The sequence below is a fragment of the Oratosquilla oratoria genome, chromosome 1, assembly GCF_046742065.1.
Source record: "Oratosquilla oratoria isolate Oo_2021 chromosome 1, ASM4674206v1, whole genome shotgun sequence".
In the NCBI taxonomy this organism is placed as follows: domain Eukaryota; kingdom Metazoa; phylum Arthropoda; class Malacostraca; order Stomatopoda; family Squillidae; genus Oratosquilla; species Oratosquilla oratoria.
In genome coordinates, this window is record NC_134777.1 from 107,427,654 (window position 1) to 107,451,123 (window position 23,470).

The 23,470-nt window shown below is 38.4% G+C and overlaps 1 protein-coding gene across 4 annotated transcripts in view; it reads right to left on the bottom strand.

Moving 5' to 3' along the window:
• LOC143024761 (uncharacterized) overlaps positions 1-23,470 on the bottom strand; it is a 271,674-nt gene that overhangs the window by 26,553 nt on the left and 221,651 nt on the right. For 2 of the 4 annotated variants that reach the window (XR_012966299.1, XM_076183888.1), the window contains exons 16-19: positions 15,917-16,365; positions 7,141-7,286; positions 3,557-3,702; positions 2,133-2,280 (exon numbers count right to left, since the gene is read on the bottom strand). Coding sequence is in view for 3 of the 4 variants with exons in the window: in XM_076183888.1 (XP_076040003.1) it covers positions 2,133-2,280; positions 3,557-3,702; positions 7,141-7,286; positions 15,917-16,365 (889 nt within the window). In the remaining variant the exon portion in view is untranslated. Of the gene's footprint in view, positions 1-2,132; positions 2,281-3,556; positions 3,703-7,140; positions 7,287-15,916; positions 16,366-23,470 lie in introns of those variants that run through there. The other 2 variants (XM_076183902.1, XM_076183911.1) reach the window with 2 other exon arrangements.

A 23,470-nucleotide genomic window follows, 5' to 3' on the forward strand; every position in this document is an offset into this window, starting at 1 on the left:
AAAACTCCTGACTGCTCTTAACAACTTTCTTCCTATCCCATATATCTTCCTGTCTACCCTGTCATAAGCCTTTTCCAGATCCATAAAAGCCCCCCAAAAATCCTTACCTTTTCCTATAGCTTTCTCAAATATTTCTCTTACCACAAATATCTGATCTACACAACCCCATATAATTAAATCAGTGATAATGGTGGTAGGTAGTGGCAACTCATGTTTCTTCAGTTCTTCTTCAAGGAACATCAATAAATCAGAAACAGGGACACGAGTAAATAACGAAGTAACATCATAGCTAATTAATTTAAAATCGTAATCTAAATTTAGGTTGTAAAGCTTATTAACTAAGTCTACATTGTTCTTAATGTGGCTACTTGAGATGGAACCGACAAGATGACTAAGATGGACAAAGCCACTTAGACAATTTATAACTGGCAGATCCTATGAAACAAGTAATAGGTTTCACAAGGTTATACAGTAAGTCCTAATTATACAGTACATATGCATTCCTGAAAACCTTACCGCAAATTGAAATTACCATATACCGAACCCATTATAACATGTAATAATAGAATATGGCAGACATACTTTTTCCCTGCTCTTTCCTCTTCAAAATATCTAGTGGATACCATATCTGTGAATTTTTCTTACCGTAAATAGAATCGAGGGTAGTAATTACCAAATACCGTAACTGTGAATTTACCGGATAAAGAATTACCATATAAGGAGGACTCACTGTAGATACATTGATGATATCATATGTATTTGCCCTGACAATGATGATCCTACTTAGTTCTTATCTAAGATTAATGCTTTGGTCCCTTCTATCAAATTCACCATGGAAATAGAAGAAAGCAATCATTTACCTTTCCTTGATGTAGTGATTTACAGAAATGAAAGGTCTTTCAAATTTGATATCTACAGAAAACCCACCAATGTCCTTTCATATGTACATTTTTATTTGTCTCATCATTACAGGACAAAAATGTCAATGTTATCATCAATGTTCCTTAGAGTGCATAGAATTTGTAGTCTGGAGTTTTTGGATGATGAATTCTTAAGAATATAGGACACAGCTTCAAAATTAAAATATCCTAAGCACCTCATAGATTATTCTTGTAAAATGGCAAAAAGATGTTTCTATGAAGAAAATTCCAGTAAAACCTTTAATGTAAAAATTTTACTTGTTCTTCCTTTTCATGAGAATTTCATCAAACTGCCTCATATTCCTAAGACTTTCAACATTCAAGTAGCATTTAAGGACTGCAATACAATTTAAATTGAAGCCTTTTAATTAAAAACTTTCCTGATAAGGAAGAAGGACGTATATATTCAATTACATGTAAAAATTGTGACAAATGCTATATAGGTCAGACTGGAAAAGAATTAAAAGTAAGGTTAGAACAACATCAGTATAGCATCAGGAGTGGTCAAATGCTTAATGCATTATTTGTTCATTTAAGGGATTTTAATCATTGCATTAATTGGAAGGGTGCCAGTCTGATTAAGGATACATTTGTCACCAACTTAAATTTAAGTCAAGGAATGTACAAACTTGATCATTTTATTGTTAAAAAAGTGGTGGCCCAAATGTCCACTGCTGCGTATGTGATGGGTTAATGGCTTAATCATAAGAGACTCCCTCACAACCTTTTCCTGTTCCCATCCATTGCCTCCCACTTTGTATATATACTCATGTTTGTTTCACCATTGTATGTACCCTGAGGATGTCTAAATAGACGAAAGCGCTCGGTCATCAATTTATTATTTTCCTTGGTGGTTTTTCTGCATATTTAGAATCACGAGTTCATGTGATTTCTCATGCATAAATCTATGTATATCTATATCTATATATATCTATATATCTATATCTATATCATATACATATATATATATATATATATATATATATATATGAGTGGAAGGTGGCAAGGAGGCGCAGGAAGATGCAGGAGTAAATATTTTCTTACGTTTCGACGGATGTCTTTCTCAGAGAGAAGACATCCGTCGAAACGTAAGAGAATATTTACTCCTGCATCTTCCTGTGCCTCCTTGCCACCTTCCACTCATCTGTCTCCACTTTATACTACAACATATATATATATATATATATATATATTTTTTTTTCTAATTCTTACATTTTTCTGAATTAGTCAGGGTTGCCTCGTCCTGATGCCTTAGAAGGGAATCTCTATAGTGATGCCATACAGCCACCACTTGATCTAGAGGAACAGACACACAAGAACTGATGCAACCTCGACATCCCAACCAGCGGTACATACACACCTGCCAAAGGAAACAGTATATTTCATCACATTGAACTTTGCTTTAAAGAACCAATGATGGGTACTTGCATGTGGTGGTCCTACAAGATGGGCAGCAAAGCTGCTAATTTTCAAAACCTGTCAACCTCTGGGCCTAAGATCTCTCCCTATCAACTTCAACTATATTTTTTCACTTTTTCATATATAAGGAGCTGACAATTGGCATCTGCTCCCCTCCCCCTACCACCTTCAGCTGGGGACATAAAAACAGTTTCACACTTATACAACACAGACAACAGTCCAAAGTTTCTTCCCAGGGAATTCTGTGGGAGGACCCAAGGACCAATGCCAGCCACTATAGGACTGCCGATTATACACCTTGTGACCCTTGAGGCAACAATCAATTAATGATAATAATTGTTGGTTCGAGTTTCACTAAGTGGAAAACCTACAGTTCCACAGATTTATTTTGGAAGAGACTTTGGACTATTGTCTGTATTGTATTAGTGTGGGACTGTTTCTGTGTCACCAGTTGAAAATAGTAGGAAGGGATCAGTTGCCTGTTGTGAGCTTTCAATGTGTAAAAATGTACAATAAATACAGTTGAAGTTCACAAAATGAGATCTTGGGCCTGGTGACTGAGTGTCAGTCCTTCAGAGATAAAGGGGTTGATGTGTTTTGAAAATGGGCAGCTCTGCTGTCCATCTTGCAGGACCACCATAAGCAGGTATCCATCATTGGTCCTAGGTATACATGTAATAGGAGTGAAAGTGATAATGATTTTTCTTTCCCATGCATAACCACCTTGCTTTGGAGGTAATGACTGATAAAATTAGAGTAGAGTAGGGGTGCAGGGTTAGGATGGGGGTGCAGCAAATAGATCATTAGTGTTAACAGAATGTATTGCATGCTGATGATACTATGGGAAGTTGTACCATGAGCTGTAAAGTTAACTGAGCCATGAAAAGCATCACCCTCATAGCATCTCTTAGAGAATTTATTCAAAACAGAGGAATTTATTCAAATGACTGTGGGCTCTATATGGAAAGAAATTAAAACCATCTCAACAAACCCTTTCTACTACTGCTGAAGTGTTGACTGGATAGCAAATGTGTTTATGACAGTGGATGCAAAACCTTTAAATAGTGAATAAGTCAGTGTAAGGTGGAGTGATTGGTCTTTGCACACTCATTCTGTCCACTCCTTTCTCGTGTTATTCAACTTCCACATAAACTATATGTATCAGATTATGTACTTTCATTAATAATTAGAAAAATATAATTGATGCCTGAACCCACCTTATATAATGTATAGGCTGTAACAACAAGTGGCTGCAAAATGCATACTGAAGCACACAAGGTGATATATACAATCTGTAACCATAGTGAAGAATAGTCCATTGGCATCCCAGAGCCCAGCAAGAACAGTACCAATGTACATGCAGCTGAAAATGAACCAAAAAGAGAAAGGCATTAGAATATCAATGTGATGTTTGCATATCATCAATGCAGACATACACAATCCTATTTTAATGTAATAATTTAATACAGTAATCACTCTCATATCCAGGTTAATAGAACCAAAGGGTCACCTGGATATGAAAAATATCCGAAACAGTGCAATGACAACCCCCAGGCTTAATAAGCTGGACAACTGGGAAGTGGGAACTGGTGAAGGTGAATTGATATTAGACCTAGAAAAGAGGGATAGGCTGACATCCAGGGGTGAGGTGATAGGGTGGGGTTTGACAGTGATCCCAGAAGTACCAGGCTGCGGCTTGTCAGATGCTCAAGAGTGCTGGGAAGGGGATCATCAGTCCTTGAAGGAGTGTGCTGTGCAGGAGTAAGAGGGTGGAAGGAGTTGAGTATAGACTGATAGTACATTTGATGATTCTGACAATGGATGACATTCACACACAGTATATAGGGCATGTCAACACATGAATTTGGCATTTATCAACCTGTCAATATCAGGATGCTTGACATAGTTAGCTGATACTGCTTAATCCTGTCTTTATCATTCCTCTTTTGCTTTTGTAATGGGTTCACTTTCCAAGGAATAGTTTAAGGATGGTCTTTTGCCACTATTGACCATTTCCAGTGCTTTGCATTTTTTGGTATTGAACTTCATTTCCCATTCCTGGCTCCATGCAAAAATAGTGTCTATATCTTCTTGCAATAGTCTAACATTTTCCTCATTTTTCACTCTTCTCATGATTTTTGCATCATCAGTAAACATGTTGGCAGTTTGTTGTTCCTTTCATCATGTTATTGAAATAGACAAGAAACATTATTGGTGCAAGCACTAGACCTTGTGGAACTCCACACATTACTGCTCTTTTATCTTGACATCTTATCATTTACTACTATCCTCATGTATCTTTCCTTCAAAAAAATCTTTCATCAATTCTATTAGTTTGTCTCTCAGTCCTCCAATTTCCACATAAGTTGACTGTGAGGTACTTTATTAAATGCCTTCTCTAGATTGAGGTACACAGTTCACCCACTCTTCTTTCTCTTGCAGTGCATCAATCACTCTCGAGTAAATGATTAAAAGGTTTGACACACATGACCTTCCAAATCTAAAGCCAAACTGCCTGTCAAAGGGTTCATCTCTTTAAAACATTTGGTCCATCAAGCTTCCACAATCCTTTCACGTAATTTCACTATTGTACTGGTCAGTGATACATATACCAAGGGCTTTTCCCCCTTTAAAAGGGAGGTAGCCAAAGTCAAAAGGCATAATTCCACTGCCATTTACCACCTCTCCCTCCCTCCTTCGTATCTTGGCTCCTCCCAGATTATGGGTCTTCCCTGCATCCTGCCCATAGCCCTGGGTCAGAGCAGTCAGTAAATTGGCACCTTCTTTCAATGAACATGAAATAAGACTGTGAATCTTGTCCACTAGTTGTTCTCCACATTTTTTAAGTATCCAATTTGAGATACCATCAGGTCCTGAAACTTTTGTCACATCCAATTATCTCAAGAATTGAGGACTTCCTGGTTTTTTGCCCCCCTCACTTTCTCTTTTGTGAAGATCAAGTGGAAACTTTCATTATTTCTGCCTAAGCCGAGACCTTTTCAAAGGCCTCAACACCATCTCAACAAACCCTTTCTACTACTGCTTGGTGATTATTTTCCTGTGTCACAATTTGCCATTTATAAACCTGTTTCCTTTCATCTTTGCATTTTTCTACTACACCTCTTCCAAAATTGCTTTCTTCCTCTCTGCGAATTCTTATATAGTCATTTCTAGGTTGTTTATAAGTTTCTTTTGTTTTACTACTTTTTCTCTTCCTCCATTGTCCCCAAGCCATGTTCCTAGTCTTTTTTGCAATCTCACACTTTTGATCAAACTAGTCCAGTTTCTGCTTCTTCCTTCCACTAGTCTTTGGCACATGTTTGTTCACTCCTAGATTGTAAATGTCAAGAAAATTATCCCATTTCCTCCTTATTCCTGTGGTATTCATGAATTCCTCCCAGTTTGCTTCTTCAAAGATTTTTTTCAATCCCAAGTAATCAGCTTTCCTAAAATTGAGTCTCCCTTATGTGTGTGATTCATTCCTCGGCTCTATTTCCTCATCCTTCAGCTGTAAATTCAATTGTTACATGGTCACTTCTTCCTGTGGGGCAAAGGTAGTTCAATGAGCTGATGATATCTGGCTCTTTGGTTAGTAACAGATCTAATCTTGTGGGGATGTCACCTCCTATTACTAAGGTCACTTCCTTTACTCACTGGGTTATTGTGTTCTCCATTGCTATACTTAACATGATATTTCCCCAGGAATCTGCTTTGCTGCTTATTTCCTATTCATTCCAGTTGACCTTACTGCAATTAAAATCTAGCTCTTGTCTTGTGGGGGACATATGCCACCATGAAGTCTCTTTTATTCATCTTCAGTACTTTATTGCCTCCCTCACTTTTCTTCACCATGAACTTTACCTCTACTCTCATTTCTCCTATCAGATAATGATCTGACAATCTCCTGCTCTGTACTCTAATACATTTACATCTAGAACCTTAAAAAAAATTCTTTTGGGTACCACTACATAATCTATTAATACCTTCCCCTCCACCATCCTGGCTCATGTGCAAGTGTTTAATATAATAATTTTCAATACACATTTCTAACATCTCTCTACAATAGTTCCTACCACTACATACTTCCCTATTACTCCATCTCTTGGCTCATCTTTTACTCTATCATTGATTATTGATATCCCCAACACCACTACATTTACATTCCTCCCAAAACTCTCTACACATTCATTTAGTGCTCGACATAGGATTGGTCTGCCCAGTTGAAAAACATAGAAAATGCACCAACATTGTCAAATAAATATTATTATGATCATGTAAACTACCTAGTTTGGGCATTGAGGGTTATGCTTGACTGGGGTAGGTAGGCAGGGAGGAGGAGGAGGCAACATCAGGCAGGAGACATGTAGGGATGCTGAGGCAGCTAAGCCGGACTGTGTCATTAGATGGTTAGTGGTATCACCTGCATGAATACTTGTGATGTTGGTGCTGAACTACATGTTATTTGATGAATTGATGGAAAGTACATAGTGCCACTTTGGGGTTGTGGTTTCCTGTCAGTAAAACTCAAGGTAACAATTATCTTTACTCTTTCCGTCTATTACCAAATCCTATTATCGTTTGTTTTGTCATATTTTGTAACTCTACACACAACCCTTAAGCATCATATTTCCAAACAACTTCCCTCTCTTGCATTCATTACTTAAGCCCCACTTGAATACATAACAAGTCAACACATCTAATGCTTTAAATATTTCTCTCATTACTTCCATAAAAAATTGGGTCATACTTTCAAAGCAATGATTAAGACATGCAAAACAACAATACAAACATGAGAACCCACCAGCAATGAAGCAGCAGACAATCCACCCAACACACTGGGAGAAAAGAAGAATCCAATTACGCTGAGTTCTCTGATTATGTCCTTCCTCTTCCTCATCTTCTTCTCCTACACCTTCTTCATCTTCCCTATGGCTATTCCTCCATTTTCTGGTAGGTTAAATATTATTTACTTTTCATAATTTGACAATTATTATTAAAAATTATATATACAAATAAAATAAAAAATTAAAAGTATTGCTGACATCTTCACAAATAAAAAATGAATTAATTTCCAACATAGTACAATTCTTTATACATGTAACAGGGATGGCTGCAATCTAGGAGTATCAACAATACCCCTAGGGGATATTCTGAATTATAAACAACCTTATTTAAACTGATCAACTTAAGTCCAATCAGGTTAGATTAGATACTGAAATTTTCATGTAATAAACATTGATACATTTTTCAATTGTTGAGTGTAGTTGGAAAGGCATATGGGAGGGTTTTAACTGAAAGGATTAGGAGAGGAACAGAGGGAATAATTGGAGAGGTGCAGTGTGGGTTTAGGAAAGGTAGAGGGTGTGTGGATTAAATTTTCATTGTAAGGTAGATTTGCAAAAAGTTTTGGCAAATGGTAAGGATGTTTATCCGAGGCTTCATGGATTTGGAGAAGTCTTATGACAGGGTAGACAGGAAAGCACTGTGGAGGATATTACAAATACATGGAATTGGAGGAAAGCTGTTAATGGCAGTCAAAAGTTTTTATGAGGACAGTAGAGCTTGTATTAAGATTGGATATGGAAGGGGTGAGTAGTTGAGGTGAAAATGGAGCTGCATTAGGGCTTTCATGTAACCATGACTGTTCAATGTGCACATGGATAAGGTGGTATGGGAGGTAAAAGAAAGGGTTATGGGCAGGGGATTGGCATCCAAGAATCTTGAAGGAAATGAAAGTCGAGAGTGTTATCCCATTAGAAATTATTAAAAAAAAATTCATATCCAGAGATGTCTCAAGAGAATTGAAGTTAGCTAACATTACCCCCATATTCAAAATGCCAATGAACTACAGGCCTGTAAGCTAGGAAAAATGATGGAAACTATTATCAGAGATGCTATCAAACACCATTTAGAAAGTAACTTTATTAAATGATAGCCAGCATGGATTTAGACAGAAACATTCTTACATGACTAACCTACTCAGATTCACCAACACAGTCATCTCAAATAATGACAAAAGAAACAATATAGACTTAATATATCTGGACTTTGTGAAGGCTTTTGATACTGTCCTGCAGGAAAGACTACTTGCTAAATTAGTTTCACATGGCATTGGTGGTAGCCTATTGAGCTGGACTAGTAATTGGTTAAATGATCGTAAACTGAGTTGTTCTAAATGGCAAAACTTTAAGGTGGAAAAATGTTACAAGTGGAGTTCCTCAGGGTTCCAGTCTTGGGCCACTTCTATTCATAGTATTTATAAATTATATAGACCATAAACTGAAATCTATTGTCTCCAAATCTGCTGATGATACAAAACTGTGCAGAATGGCAAATGATCACTTAAACCAATTAGACATTCAAGAAGATTAAGATAAACTATAGCAATGGTCTGAAAAGTGGCTAATGAAATTCAAAACAAGTAAATGTAAGTTTATGCACATAGGTGAAAAATAACAATAAGTTATCAATAACGACAAATAACAAGTTATTTGGAAATTCATTAACAAAAATGGATGGTGAAAAGGATCTCAAGAGTAATTATCAGTAATGATTTCAAATCATCTAAACAGTGTATTTCTGCATCAGAGAAGGCAAATAAGGTTTTAGGACTGATTGCATGATCTTTGATTTTAAAAGTCCATCTGTTATCAACAAGCTACATAATCATTAGTTAGTCCACATTTTGATTATGCTCAGTCCAAATGGTCACCAAATCACATTAGAGACATTGACAGATTGGAAAAAGTACAACAGCAAGCTACAAAACTGATTCCAAATATCAGAAATAAATTATATGAAAATTGACTAAAATATATGAATCTATTTTTCCTAGAAAAAAATATAGATTCAGGGTTGATTTGATATACTGTAGGTCTTTAAGATTCTAAAGGGAACTGACAACATTAAAAGTGATACAAGAAAATTATGTTTGTTTATTAGTTATCATTATCTACTTATTTATTCAATTTACTTATTTATTAACTAATTAATTTTTTTTTTTGCATTTGTTGCAAGATGATAGAAGGGAATATTCAACTTTTAGATGTCTAGCATGCACACACGTGCATGCACGCATATGATGAAGGAGGGAACATCCGACATCTTCAGACAACTCCCAAGAGACCCACCATTGTTGTCCAACTTGACAGTGGTCATAGGAGTCAAGTGCTTCTGACCTCACCCAGACACCTCACACACACATGAGCAGCGATCGAAGAAGGATGTCCCAAAAATACACTCCAAACTGCTATTTAGCGAGTTGCCGACGAATGATTTTGGAAAGATTTTGGAACCAACCAACTGCCACCTGGTTGTTTACACAAAACAGGGAGTATTGTAGTTAAAGTGACTGACAATGTAGTCTTTGTATCTATTCATTTATTCTTTTTGCACAATCAGTGACAACAATGGAAGAAATAAATGAAGGATTTAGGGAAAAGGAACCTACAAAGAGATGTTTTGACATAAGTACAATTAAGTCCCCACTTGGTGTAATTAAAAACAAAACATGCCTGAAAGGTTTGATAGAAATGTCTTCTCGGGGTTCAATAGAGACAATAGCAATATGTATAGAGGGATAGACATGAAAAGAGAAACCAGGTTTAAAAATATAATAAGAAATAGAGAAATCAATGAATTGTTAGATGAAATAATTGAACTCAAAAGTGAATGCAAAAGTATATATAAAGAAGTAGCCATATAAGAAAGGCCTATGAAGAAAATAACAGGGAAATAGATGAATTGAAAATGCAACTGAATAAGATAAAAGGAGAAAATAAAAGATTGAAAAATAAAGATATGAATAGGAATGAGGCATTAAAGAAAGAGATGAAGGATCAAATACAGGCAGTGACTGAGAAAGGGGAAGAAAAGTTAAAAGAAAATGACTTCCAAGAAATAAAGAAACAGCAGAAGGTGAAACAGGAAAATCAGAAATTATCTTTTAAAGAAAGAGTGGAACAACAAGTTAAGGAGAATGCTAAGGAAACGGTAATCCAAGTGATTAAAGAGAATGAAAATTTAGTTAGGGATACAGTGGACAAAAAATGATGCATTGTAATCTATGGTATAAAAGAAAAGCATGATGTTCCTAGGTATCAGAGAGAAAAAAGAGGAAAAAGAGATTGCTGAAGACATTCTGAAAGAGATTCAAGAGGAGGATCAAACTTTGGATAAATAAATTGAGGAAACATAGAGAATAGGTAGATACTCAAAAGAAAAACAATATAGGCCACTAAAAGTAAAACTAAGGTCACAAATAATGGAAGCACTATCCAAAACAGCAAGACTAGCAAACAGTAAAAATCACAAAAATGTATGGATAAAAAAAGAAATGAGTGATGAAGAAAAAGAAAAAGAAAAGGAGCTTAGAAATGAAGCAAATGAAAAAGAACCGAGACTGAAAAGATTTTTTTTGTTTTTTAAGTGGTGGACCTGAGGCTGAGAAAATGGTACATCAGGAAAAAGGAAACAAAACAGACAGAAAAAGACGAGAAAGAAATTTTTTAAATTAGCCTATACCAAATTAGATGGAATGATCTCAGGACTGAATGAACTAAATGATTACCTGGCATCAGAAAAACTGGACATAATGGGAATAGTAGAAACTAAATTAAAAGGTAATCTACCACCAAACATTGTGGGACAAGGTCTATACAACTGCTGGATTAAGAATAGAAAGGAAAAACAAGGAGAGGGAGTATTATTTCTGACCAGGAAAGACTTAAATGTGACAAAGTTAACAGAAAGGAAAAACACTGTAGAGTCAATTATGATAAAAGTAGAAAACAACCACATGAAAAATAGAAAAATTGTAGTAGTGTATGTGCCCCCCTAAACACAGTCCTGGACAGAACACGATCATGCCAAATTGTTAGAAGATACTAAGTATGAACTGACTGATATACTGAAAGAAAAAGGAAATACAGTAATTATGGGTGATTTTAACTCAAAAGAAATATGTTGGGAAGAAATGACAGTAAAGGGTGGAGAAGACATATGGGGTAGCATGCTACTTGATATGACCATTGAATACACAATGACCCAGTGGATAAAAGAAAATACCAGATACAGAAACAATGAGGAACCTTCAAGACTGAATTTAATACTTATGTCAGAACCTGAAATTGTAGACAGAATAGATTACAAAACACCAATAGGAAAAAGTGACCATGTACTAATAGAATTCAAATTAAAAGAGCAAATAGACCAAAGAAGAAATGAGAAACATAGACCAATGTACAAAAAAATGAATTTTGAGAAACTTAAAAAATTCTTTTGTAATGCAAACTGGGAAAATTTCCTAAATGAAGAAACAAGGATGGAAGAAAAATGGAATATACTAAAAGAAATTTATAATGAGGGTGTGAACAAATATGTACCAAACCAAAAGCAAGAAAGAGCATACATAAAGAACTGGTACAACAAAAAATGTAGTGAAGCTAAGGATAAAAGAGACAAAGCATGGAAAAAATGGAAAAAGACAAAAAAATGAGCAAATGGCAAACATACATCAAACTAAGAAACAATTATGTAAAAATACAAAGAAGAAAAGAGAAATTATGAAAAAGAAATAATAGAAAAATGCAAGGTACAACCTAAACTATTTTACAGATATGTGAATGGTAAGCTAAAAAACAAACATACATACATATACTGCTCCAATCATGTTTGCCATATATATAAATGACATGGATGAAGGAGTTGAATGTTATATGAATTTCTTCACAGATGACGCAAAAATATTAAAGAAAGTAAGAACAAAAGAGGACTGTGATTCCTTACAATCAGACCTGGACAAAATCTGGAAATGGACTCAAAAGTGGGAAGTGAACTTCAGTATTAAGAAATAGAGCATAATGGAGTTTGGAAAAAGTATAAACAGAATTTCAAAAAATTACAAAATTGGTGAACAAGAAATAAAAAAGTGCACTCGGAAAGGGACATTGGAGTAATAATCAGCAAAGACATGACACCGGATAAACATATAAACAAAACAGTCGGAGAAACCTTCAACCTATTAAGGTCAATGAAAGTGGCATTTGACTATCTGGATGAAGAAATTATTAAAAAAATATTAGTTACATTGATTAGACCAAAACTGGAATACTCAGCGACACTATGGACACCCAGTACTAAAAAGAATATAGAGAAATAAGAAAGAATACAGAGAGCAACAACAAAGTTGGCACAAGTTCTTTCCAAATTAACATACGAACAAAGATTATCCAAATTGGAACTACCAACACTGGAGCAGAGAAGAGAAAGAGGTGATCTATTGACTATCTTTAGAATCATGAAAGGGATGGAAATCCTTGATAGGAATGATTTAATAAAACATGACAATGGAAAAACAAGAGGTCATGAAAAGAAACTCAAAAAGGATAACTATAGAAGAGATCTGAAAAAAATTGCTATATAGAGTGCTGGATATCTGGAATAACTTAGATAAAGAAACAGTGTGTGCAAATACTATTCAAAATTTTAAGAAAAAACTTGATGCTGAAAGATACAAAGATGGGTCACCACGAGCATAGCTCCCTTCCTGTGTAATACAACTAACTAGCTTTCAGACATCTGGGCCAAGTGGCCAGGACACCTGCATAAAACATTGCCAAACTACAAAATCAGGATACGTCAAAATTATTTTTCTTTATGCACTCCCTTTGTAAATATGGACCCATGGATGAATACCGAGTGTTCATATTCAGTCCTTGCATTGCACATTGTAGCAATAAGATTGTACGCTGTAGAAATAGGAGGAAATAAATTATTATAGCTAAGTGTAGTGACAACAGCCACTTTGTGCCTGTAAATAGAATTTGGCAACTCCCCGAGTTCTCCTCAGAGTTGTTCCAAGAATGTAGCACCACTCTAAACAAGAACATTAAAGCGAACAAACCATCACCTCGTTTCTCTCACCAAACTCGATGTAGATCACAAACAACAAATCTACATTCTGGTGACAGCGGTGAGAGATGAAACTCCAACTCTACATTCAGGCAGCCAGCAACAACTCTACATTCTGATGACAACGGCTACGGACTGCATTCCATGTGCTAAGATACATCAGAGATCTACACTCCAGTCGAACATAGCCACTTCCCAACTCTATGCTCTTTGCTGCATTGCCAACCAACTACTACAAGCCAACACTCCTCATCCATCACTTACTATGAGGCAATGCTCTACTGCTCCTCATCCATCATCTTCTATGAGCCAACACTCCAACGATCATCTATTATGAGCCAATGCTCCTCGTCTATCATCTACTACAAGCTAATGCTCCTCATCCATCATCTACTATGAGGCAACGCTCCCTGTCCAGCACCTATTAAAAGGCAATGCTCCTTGTCCATCATCTACTACAAGGCAACAATCCTCATCCAGCATCTGTTATGAGGCACTCCAATACTCCTCGTCCAGCACCAGCTACAAGACAATTCCCCCCTCTGTGGCATTATCCAACATTACACCACAAATCAGACATTCTATGCCTTCCCTCACTACCACTGCATTGGATGACAAACTACTCCACATCCTCACATCTAGCTTCTCATGAGTATAAACTTCAATGCCAAAGTCATATATTTTTATTTTATTTTTCATATCATACCATTTTGTGTGTGTGCATTTTTTACATATATTTTTTAACTCACCAGCCCAATACATTTCACTAACTCCTCCTACTGTTTCCAGCAGTGCATCTTACCACCAATTCGTCCCACTGCATCATCATTTACAGAGCCAAATTCTTCCCACTGATTTGTCCCACCATCCTCATAAGAGCCAAAACTCCTATATCATCATGTGTAAGTAGATATTTTTCTGTTTCAATATCACCTAGGAGGCATTATGGTCTATGTGATTTTTCATTATCAGTTAGTGCATGAACATGTCCAAACATCTTTCTGACTCAACATACCAAACAACAAACCTACACATCTGACCTACTTATGGACCAAAAGGTCTCCTACTGGTATACTCTTCCTTTGTAATCCTTTGAAGCGGGAGGTGAGCTAGTTGTTTGCAGATGACACTGCACTTGTGGTAAGATCAGAGGAAGGTTTAGGGAGGTGATGCTGTTTGGGAAGGTGCGATAGGAGAAAGTTTATGGTAAATCTGGGTAAAAGTAAGTTCATGAGATGTACAAGGGGAGAGGGTGGCAGCAAGTTGGAAGTCTTGGAGGAGAAAAGCCAGAAGTGGATAATTTAAAGTATTTGGGGTCACATGTGCCAGGAAATGGAGGAGTTGGGGTGGAGGCAAACTGTATAGTGGGGGAATAAGTAAATATCTTGGGGGATTGAGAAGTGTTATGAGAAATAGGCATCTAAGAATGGATGCAAAAAGAAGATTATAAGAAGGCATGATTGTGCCTAAGACACTGTATGAGGTGGAGACATAATTTATGAGCAGCAGATGAGAGAAGTTTAATCATATTGGGATGTAATATCTGAGAAGTATGGTGAGGGTTACAGGGTTGGATTGAGTGAGAAATGAGGAGGTGAGGAGGACAATGGGGGTAGCAAGAGTTGGAAGATATGGCTGATGATAGATTATTGGGATAGTTTGAGCACATAGAAAGAATGAGTGAAGAAAGGTTAACAAAAAGAGGTGGATGGAGTGAACTTGAGAAGACAACCAAAAATGAGATGAATAGATGGGCTGAAAGGGACTGTGAGATGGCAGGGGACATTTGTGTGTGGAGAATGGTTGTGTACAGATGATATTTTGACAGCTCCTGATGGGATTTCTCCCCATCTTCTCTGTTTTCCACATGAGGGGACAAGTAGGGAAGGCTGTGTAAATGAAGTGGCCCTGCTGTGGGTGTGCTGTGTCTTGCAGCATTGCTTCTGACCTGGTTAGTGGGCGGGAGTCAAGGATGACCCTTCATTCACAAGGGGGAAGAGTCCTTGGTATATAAATGGATATAGTATAAAACTTGCAATGGGTGAAAGATGGGAGTGAGATAGGTGGGGGTGGGTGCATACCTTGGCTGGCTACTCCCTTAGAAGGCAGAAGAAGCCTATTGGTATATAGATATTCTATGAAACTGGAGCTGTCTTCATAGAGTCCTGTCTCTCTGCCTCCACTTATACTATTTTGTCTTAAATTCTTAATTCACTTTGTTCCATGCAAAACCCCATACACAATGTCATAAGGTCACAATGAGACACATGCACAAAACTAGGAATGATAAATTGGAGAGAAACAGATGGAACCCATTGAGCATTACTCCTTTTCTATATGTTACAATTAGGTCAACACACACTAAAAAGAAGGGGAAAAAATTGACTCCACTTGACTCCTGAAGACATCAGCCAAACTGAGATATCCCTCTCATAAAAAGCAAAAAACCACACTGGCATGACTACATTCAAGCCATCCAACAACAAGTACCTGCACAAAGTAGTCCTGTAAGAAAGAAACTAATTATATCCTTGCCATCCATCTTCAAACTCCAATTTCTTCACTTTCATTTGGAAGTGAAGGGCTGACATTTGATCAAAGTGAGGCATACAGCAACTTACTTAATGATTCAATATCACTAGACCATTCATTTTCTTTGTTGTTACCTGTGTCTGAGTTTGCTGAAAAACCGATGGAGGTGGAGTTGGAAAGGTGAACACTTCTTTGAGGTTATATCTCCTTGTGCATCCTCAATGGTGTTTGCCTCTACATGGATACTATTGTATTCACTCATCCTCCATGACAAGTTCTCCTCAGGTCTTGAATGACTCTGCTCAACCTGGTATTCCTCAGGACTTCTTCGATGGGTTATGACCATGTCTTCACCTGAAAGGCTTTGATGCAAAACTGGTTTTACTTCTTTGTTTTGCTCCTCATTGAGTTCTACAGAACTGGCCCATTGCCTTAGGTCAGCCCATATCTTTGCTTTAGGATCATAGATCTCATCATCCTCATCACTTGTTTCTTCTTGTACCTCCTCAAGAGCAGTGTGGACTGATTGTTGGGATGAACTCAGAAATTCTTCAGTGATCTTGTTATCACACTCTTTTTCTTCCTGCAAAATAACAACAGTAAATATGCTTAATATCTTGTACTGGGGTACCACCTTAATGGAAACATAAAGACAATACTTTAGGGTAGGGACTGCTTTGGGACACCCCAGTGGACTAGAAATACACATCATTCATCTAAGTTAAAGTTAAAAACCTCTACTCATAGAGGAAGGATAATACTTTTGTACTACAATTGACTCTCCTTTATGCTGTTCTCTTGAACCTGTCCCTTACCACTTCTATGGCTCTACCTCTGCCACCATGTTTCCCATAAAAGGTGAAAATGGAATTGAGAGATGGGAATAAGGATCCTCTTCTGTCTGCTCCTCCTATGAAAAGTCAAGGGATAAGATGATCTTATAGGAAGATTCCAACCAGAGCCTAGTAATTGGGTCAATGTGCAAATTTGTGCCATAGACTGGCAAAAGGTTTGTGTGAGAAAGAAGAAAAAAAAATCATGCATTTAGTGAGACAGTTTAAATGGAAATGGTGAGTTCAAATTTGGGAGAGTGATGGGGTGTTGAGAGTGATGAGGGGGCAGGGGAAGGAAGGAGTGACTCTGCTGATAAGTACATGGTGGAGGTGAAATGTCTACCAAGGATAATATGAGCAAAGGAGAAACTTGAATAGATGTGGATTTCCTGGTAGGGAGAAAACTGAAGAAGAAAGGGAGGCTTTTTGGATAAATTTAAACAATTGTATAGTTTTGGGAGGAATGTAAATGTTGTGGTGTTTGGGGATTTCAACACTTGAGTAAGAGGTGAGCCAATTGATGTAGTAGGGAGGTTTGGGGTGCTAGATAAGAATTATAGTGGAGAGATGACATTGGAAAGTGACAGGAACACATTTCTATGCTAGAACCCTAAACACCACCTTTCCATCTCACATCATCACTCAAACATTCAAACTCGGATCACTAATGAAGCTCTCCATGACCAACCATCAAACTCAATTCTCCACCAAAATTTTTCTTTAGAAACAGAGTTGTATCCAACATTTTTTTATATTCATCTTCATTCATTTTTTTTTTTTTTTGTAGGGGGGATGATATTGCCACCATGAGGTCTCTTCTATTCTGCCCTTTAGTTCTAATTTTCAGTTGGATGGCTTCAGTGTTGCCTTCACTCAGATTTGCTTCTTCCACCTTTATAGCCCTTCTCACAGCAACCATAATGCCTTCACCCATTTTATCTTTTCTGTCTCTCCAGGTATATCTATTGTTGCCCAGCTGTTAATAAACATTTTTGAGGAATTTGGTCTCTACTATACAAAATATCAGGCTCATTTATCCTCAAGTACAGTCAACTCTCAATTAACACAAGTTTAACAAACGCATTTTCGATTCAACACAAATTAATTTTTAAGGATTTTTTTTTTTTTTTAAATAACATGACAATTTTGATTTAACACAATTTGAATTTGGCAGTAAGAGCACTGAGAGAGAGGGCCTCTGCGTGGTCAGTCTCCCATGCTCTGTTTTGACCTCAGTCTGAAGCTAGCCTGCACTGCAAGTGGAAGTGTCTGTGTACAGGAAAATGGTGTCACCAACCCACAATTAATGGTAAACTAATTTTTAAATGTATGGACCATGGTTACAAATCATAAAAGCTTGAAAAAATTGTTACAGAGAAATGACTAATTTAGTTAGAGATTGTAAACTCCCATTTTCTGTTCTACACCAAAACAAAAAAGAAAATGGTGTCACCAACCCACAATCAATGGTAAACTAATTTTTAAAGGTATGGACCATGATTATAAGTCATAAAAGATTGAAAAATTGTTACAAAGAAATGAATAATTTTGTTTGAGATTGTAAACTCTCGTTTTCTGTTCTACACCAGGAGTCGGAGGAAGAAGCGAGTGAGGAGGAGAGTGGCTGGTGAAATGAGAGTGGCTAGTGACAAGTGTGCACATAGAATAAATAACTGTGTACATACATACATATACAAAGGCTTTTTCCCCCTTACAAGGGAGGTAGCCAAAAAGGAAAAGGCATAAAATAATTTCCACCCATTCCATCCCTGAATACACTCCACATCCCTCCACCCTCCCTCTTATCTTAGCACCTCCTGGATGATGGGTCATCCCTGCACCTTGTCCACTGCCCTGGGTCAGAAGCAGTGTCGCAAGACACAGCACATCCACAGCAAGGCCGCTTCATTAAATCGGGGACCCCCCTCTCCGTCCCCCCATGCATAAAAGGAGAAGACGGGGAGAAATCCCTTCGGGCTGCGTCAAATTTTGCTCACACATACTACCTCACCCACCATCCCCCCGCCCATTCCACCTCATGCATCACAACATCATCCATATACAACCATTCTCCATTCACCTCTGTCTTCCGTCCTCTCCCTTCCTTCCTCAACAGACATTCCCCTCTTCCCCAAAGCCCCCTTCACCCCATCCATCCACCTCATCCTAGGACGTCCCCTCATGTTCACTCCCTCCACATCTGCCTTCCATACCTCTTTTACTCTTTCTTCACTCATTCTTACCATGTGTCCAAACCATCCTAATATTCTTTCATCAACCCTATCTCCCAGCTCCTTTTTCACCCCTGTTCTCCTCCTCACCTCCTCATTTCTCACTCTATCCAGCCTAGTAACCCCCACCATACTTCTCAGACACCTCATCTCAAACACATTCAAACTCCTTCTCTCTTCTTCTCTTATGTTCCACATTTCTGCCCCATACAGTGCTGTTGGCACAATCACTCCTTCATACAGTCTCCTCTTCGCATCCATTCCTAAATGTCTATTCCTCATTACACTCTTTAATCCACCAAGGCATTTACTTGCTTCTCTCAATCTACATTCTACCTCCACCTTCACTCCACCTTTTCCTGCTACACTTGCACCCAAGTATCTAAAACTATCCACTTCCTCCAGTCGCTCTCCCTTAATGCTCACTTCCAGTCTACTGCCACTTTCACCCCTTGTACATCTCATCACCTTACTTTTACCCACATTTATCTTTAGCTTTCTTCTATCACATACTCTCCCAAACTCTGCCACCAGCTTCCTCAATCCCTCCTCCGACCCTGCCACAAGCGCAGTGTCGTCCATTGTAAGTTGAGAGTGGAGGATAAATGGAGAAAGAGGAAAAGGACAAAAGGTAGGGAGGTGCTTAGAGAGAACTCTTTAAATGAAAAGGAAAAGGAGAAGGAGTACAAGAAGAAGCTGAGAGAGGAGTGGGAGGGAGTAAAGGATAGAGTAGAGCTAGGAGTGGAGGAGGAATGGGGATGGTTCAGGGAGGGAGTCACAAAGAGTGCAAAGATGGTTTGTGGAACAAGAAGGACAGGAGGAAATAGAAGGAAGGGTGGTAAATGGTGGGATGAGGAAACAAAGAAGGTTGTAGAAAAGAAGAAGCGAGCTTTCACAGACTGGTTACAAAATAGGATAAGGGAGTCATATGAGAGATACAAATAAAAGAAAAGAGAAGTAAAGCACAAGGTAAAGGAGGCAAAGAGGAGAGCAGATGTGAAATGGGGTAAGAGTATGACAGAAAATTTTGAAAGTAATAAAAAGATGTTTTGGAAAGAAATTAAGAGAGGAAGAGGAGGCGAATCAAGTAGAGAGGAAAAGATAAAAGGTGCAGATGGAGAGATGATAATTGAAGCGAAGGCAGTAAGGGGAAGATGGGCAGAATATTTTAGGGAGTTGCTAAATGTGAAGGAGGATAGGGAGGGAAAAATAGTTGCAATGCAAAGTGCTAAGAAAATGACCATGATGAGTGAGGAAAATGGAAGAGAAATAAGGAAGGATGAAGTGACGGCAGTGGTTAAGATGATGAAAGCAGGTAAGGCACCTGGTCTGGATGGATACCATGCAGAGTGTCTAAAAAAAGGAGGTGTAGTGATGGTGGACTGGCTGGTGAGGTTATTTAATGTTTGCTGGAGAGAGGGTAGAGTGCCAGAGGACTGGAGGAGTGCCTGTATAGTTCCACTTTACAAGGGAAAAGGGGACAAGTGTGAGTGTAGTAGTTTCAGAGGGATTAGCTTGTTGAGTGTGGGTGGGAAGGCTTATGGGAGGATCTTGATTGACAGGATTAGGAGAGGAACAGAGGGAGTAATTGGTGAGGAACAGTGTGGATTCAGGACGGGTAGAGGTTGTGTAGATCAGATTTTTGTGGTAAGACAGATATGTGAGAAAGCTGTAGGAAAGGGGAAGGATGTTTTTTGGGCTTTTATGGATTTGGAAAAGGCTTACAACAGGGTGGACAGGGGGGCACTGTGGGAGGTTTTGTGGATATACAGGATAGGAGGAAAGCTTCTAGGAGCAGTCAAGAGTTTTTACGAGAGTAATAGAGTATGTGTCAGGATTAGAAATGGAGAGAGTGAGTGGTTTGAGGTAAAGATAGGACTTCATCAGGGATGTGTTATGTCGCCCTAGCTGTTCAACTTGTACATGGATGGGATGGTGCGAGAGGTAAATGCAAGAGTGGTGGGTCAGGGATTAGAGATGGTTAAAGAAATTGGAGAAAAGTGGGAGGTGAGCCAGCTGTTGATTGCGGACGACACTGCGCCTGTGGCAGGATCGGAGGAGGGATTGAGGAAGTTGGTGACAGAGTTTGGGAGAGTGTGTGAAAGAAGCTGAAGATAAATGTGGATAAAAGTAAGGTGATGAGATGTACAAGGAGTGAAAGTGGCAATAGATTGGAAGTGAGCATTAAGGGAGAGCGACTGAAGGAAGTGGATAGGTTTAGATATTTGGGTGCAAATGTAGTAGGAAAAGGTGGAGTGGAGGTGGAGGTAGAATGTAGATTGAGAGAAGTGAGTAAATGCCTTAGTGGATTAAAAAGTGTAATGAGGAATAGACATTTAGGAATGGATGTTAAGAGGAGACTGTATGTAGGAGTGATTGTGCCAACAGCACTGTATGGGGCAGAAACATGGAACATAAGAGAGGAAGAGAGAAGGAGTTTGATTGTGTTTGATATGAGGTGTCTGAGAAGTATAATAGGGGTTACTAGACTAGATGGAGTGAGAAATGAGGAGATGAGGAGGAGAACAGGGGTGGAAAGGGAGTTGGGAGATAGGGTTGATGAAAGAGTATTAGGATGGTTTGGACACATGGAAAGAATGAGTGAAGAAAGACTAGTAAAAGAGGTATGGAAGGCAGATGTGGAGGGAGTGAACATGAGGGGACGTCCTAGGATGAGATGGGGTGAAGGGGGCTTTGGGGAAGAGGGGAATGTCTGTTGAGGAAGGACGGGAGAGGACAGATGACAGGGGTGAATGGAGAATGGTTATATATGGATGATGTTGTGATGCATGAGGTGGAATGGGTGGGGGGTGGGGGGTGAGGTAGTATGTGTGAGCAAAATTGGAAGCAGCCCGAAGGGATTTCTCCATGTCTTCTCCTTTTATGCATGGGGGGACAGAGGGGGGGGTTGCTGATTTAATGAAGTCGCCTTGCTGTGGATGTGCTGTGCCTTGCGACACTGCCTCTGACCCAGGACAGTGGACAAGGTGCAGGGATGACCTGTCATCCAGGAGGTGCTAAGATGGGAGGGAGGGTGGTGGGGAGTGGAGTGTATTTAGGGATGGAATGGGTGGAAATGATTTTATGCCTTTTTCTTTTTGGCTACCTCCCTTGTAAGGGGGAAAAAGCCTTGGTGTCACGTCACACTGGGTTCATACTCGTGATGTGACATATCTATTCCTTGAGCATAACTACACTGTGTTATGCTACCCCTTTGTGTGACCATAACACGGACCAAATGCGGATCAGCGTAAGTCCGACGGTGGTGAAGACGGCGTCCCCTCTCTCGACCACCATAGCCCTATGGGGGTGAGAATGAACAATGACTCCTTGTCCGCTAAGGCCGTTGACCTGGAACGCGCGCGAAAGCTCTCGTAGGCAAGCGGTGGAGTGATACGAAGCCAACGCCGCCCGCTAGCTGAGGTCAAGGGGCGCGTTAATCGAGAAGAAGAAGGCGAAGTAGTGCCTCCCCTCCCTTCTACCTCATTGTCTTGTAGGTTAAGGTTTAAGCTAGGGAATTATTGTGAACCCTCTCCATGCATAAATAAAGGAAGTAATGGATGTGTGGAGTTGGGTGGATAGGGATAGGAAATGTATATTAAGATAAGTTGGCATTTGGGCAATAGCACTTGTGTTGTGCGGTTGGGGTATAAATCAGGGGGTGAGGTCATCCACGCTGCTCTCTCCACACCCAACCTCTGTACATTGTTGGTACTTGTAATTAAGAGATATTCTCAATAGTTATGTTAGTAAACATTTTGGTGATTTTGTGTATCTTCTTTCTTTATCTTGGCGTAGTGGATGTATCTATAAAAGGGGCAATTCTCCTCTGAGAATCTGGATTGTAGGAATTACTCAAACTCTATTTTAGAGTTTAACGTAACAACTCAAAAACAGAGCTTAGAGCATGACACTTGGTATATGAATGTATGTATAAATAAATACAAAGGATGTGTGTTTTTGTTATTTCTGTAACCTATAAATGTATTAATACTATGTTTGTTCAAGTTCAGAGTAACAAAATCCCAAAATAGACAAGACTTTCCCAGTGTCCAGGAACCTAACCCCTCTATTACCATTATTTCCTATGGGGAAAATATGTTTAACTGACGCAATTTTGATTAATATGACGTCTCCAGGAACATAATCCTCACGTTAATTGAGAGTTGACTGTAGTCATTTATCTCTGACCTGGATCACAGTAAACCATCTACATTAGCATAGGCTATTACAAATCTTCTTGCAGTATTTCCATTCCAATACTGCCCTCACTTTTTAAACAACTTCCTCACAATTTAATACAAAAAAAAAAAAACTACTGTCGTAATTCCATTTTTTTTCTTATTCCTCTTAGGGCTTCCATGTCTTAACATCTTTTCTAATCCAAATATCATTTAGCTTTTCCTCTTGCACTATTTTTCAGGACTTGCTGATTAATTCATTTGCCATGGCTTGTGACCAGAATATTTCTATGAGGTGATGTGGTCTCTCCAGCCAAAAGGTATAACACATCTAGTCTTGTAAACTACACCTCTAACAAGAGATTCTTATATATATATATATATATATATTGTATATATATATATATATATATATATATATATATATATATATATATTTAATA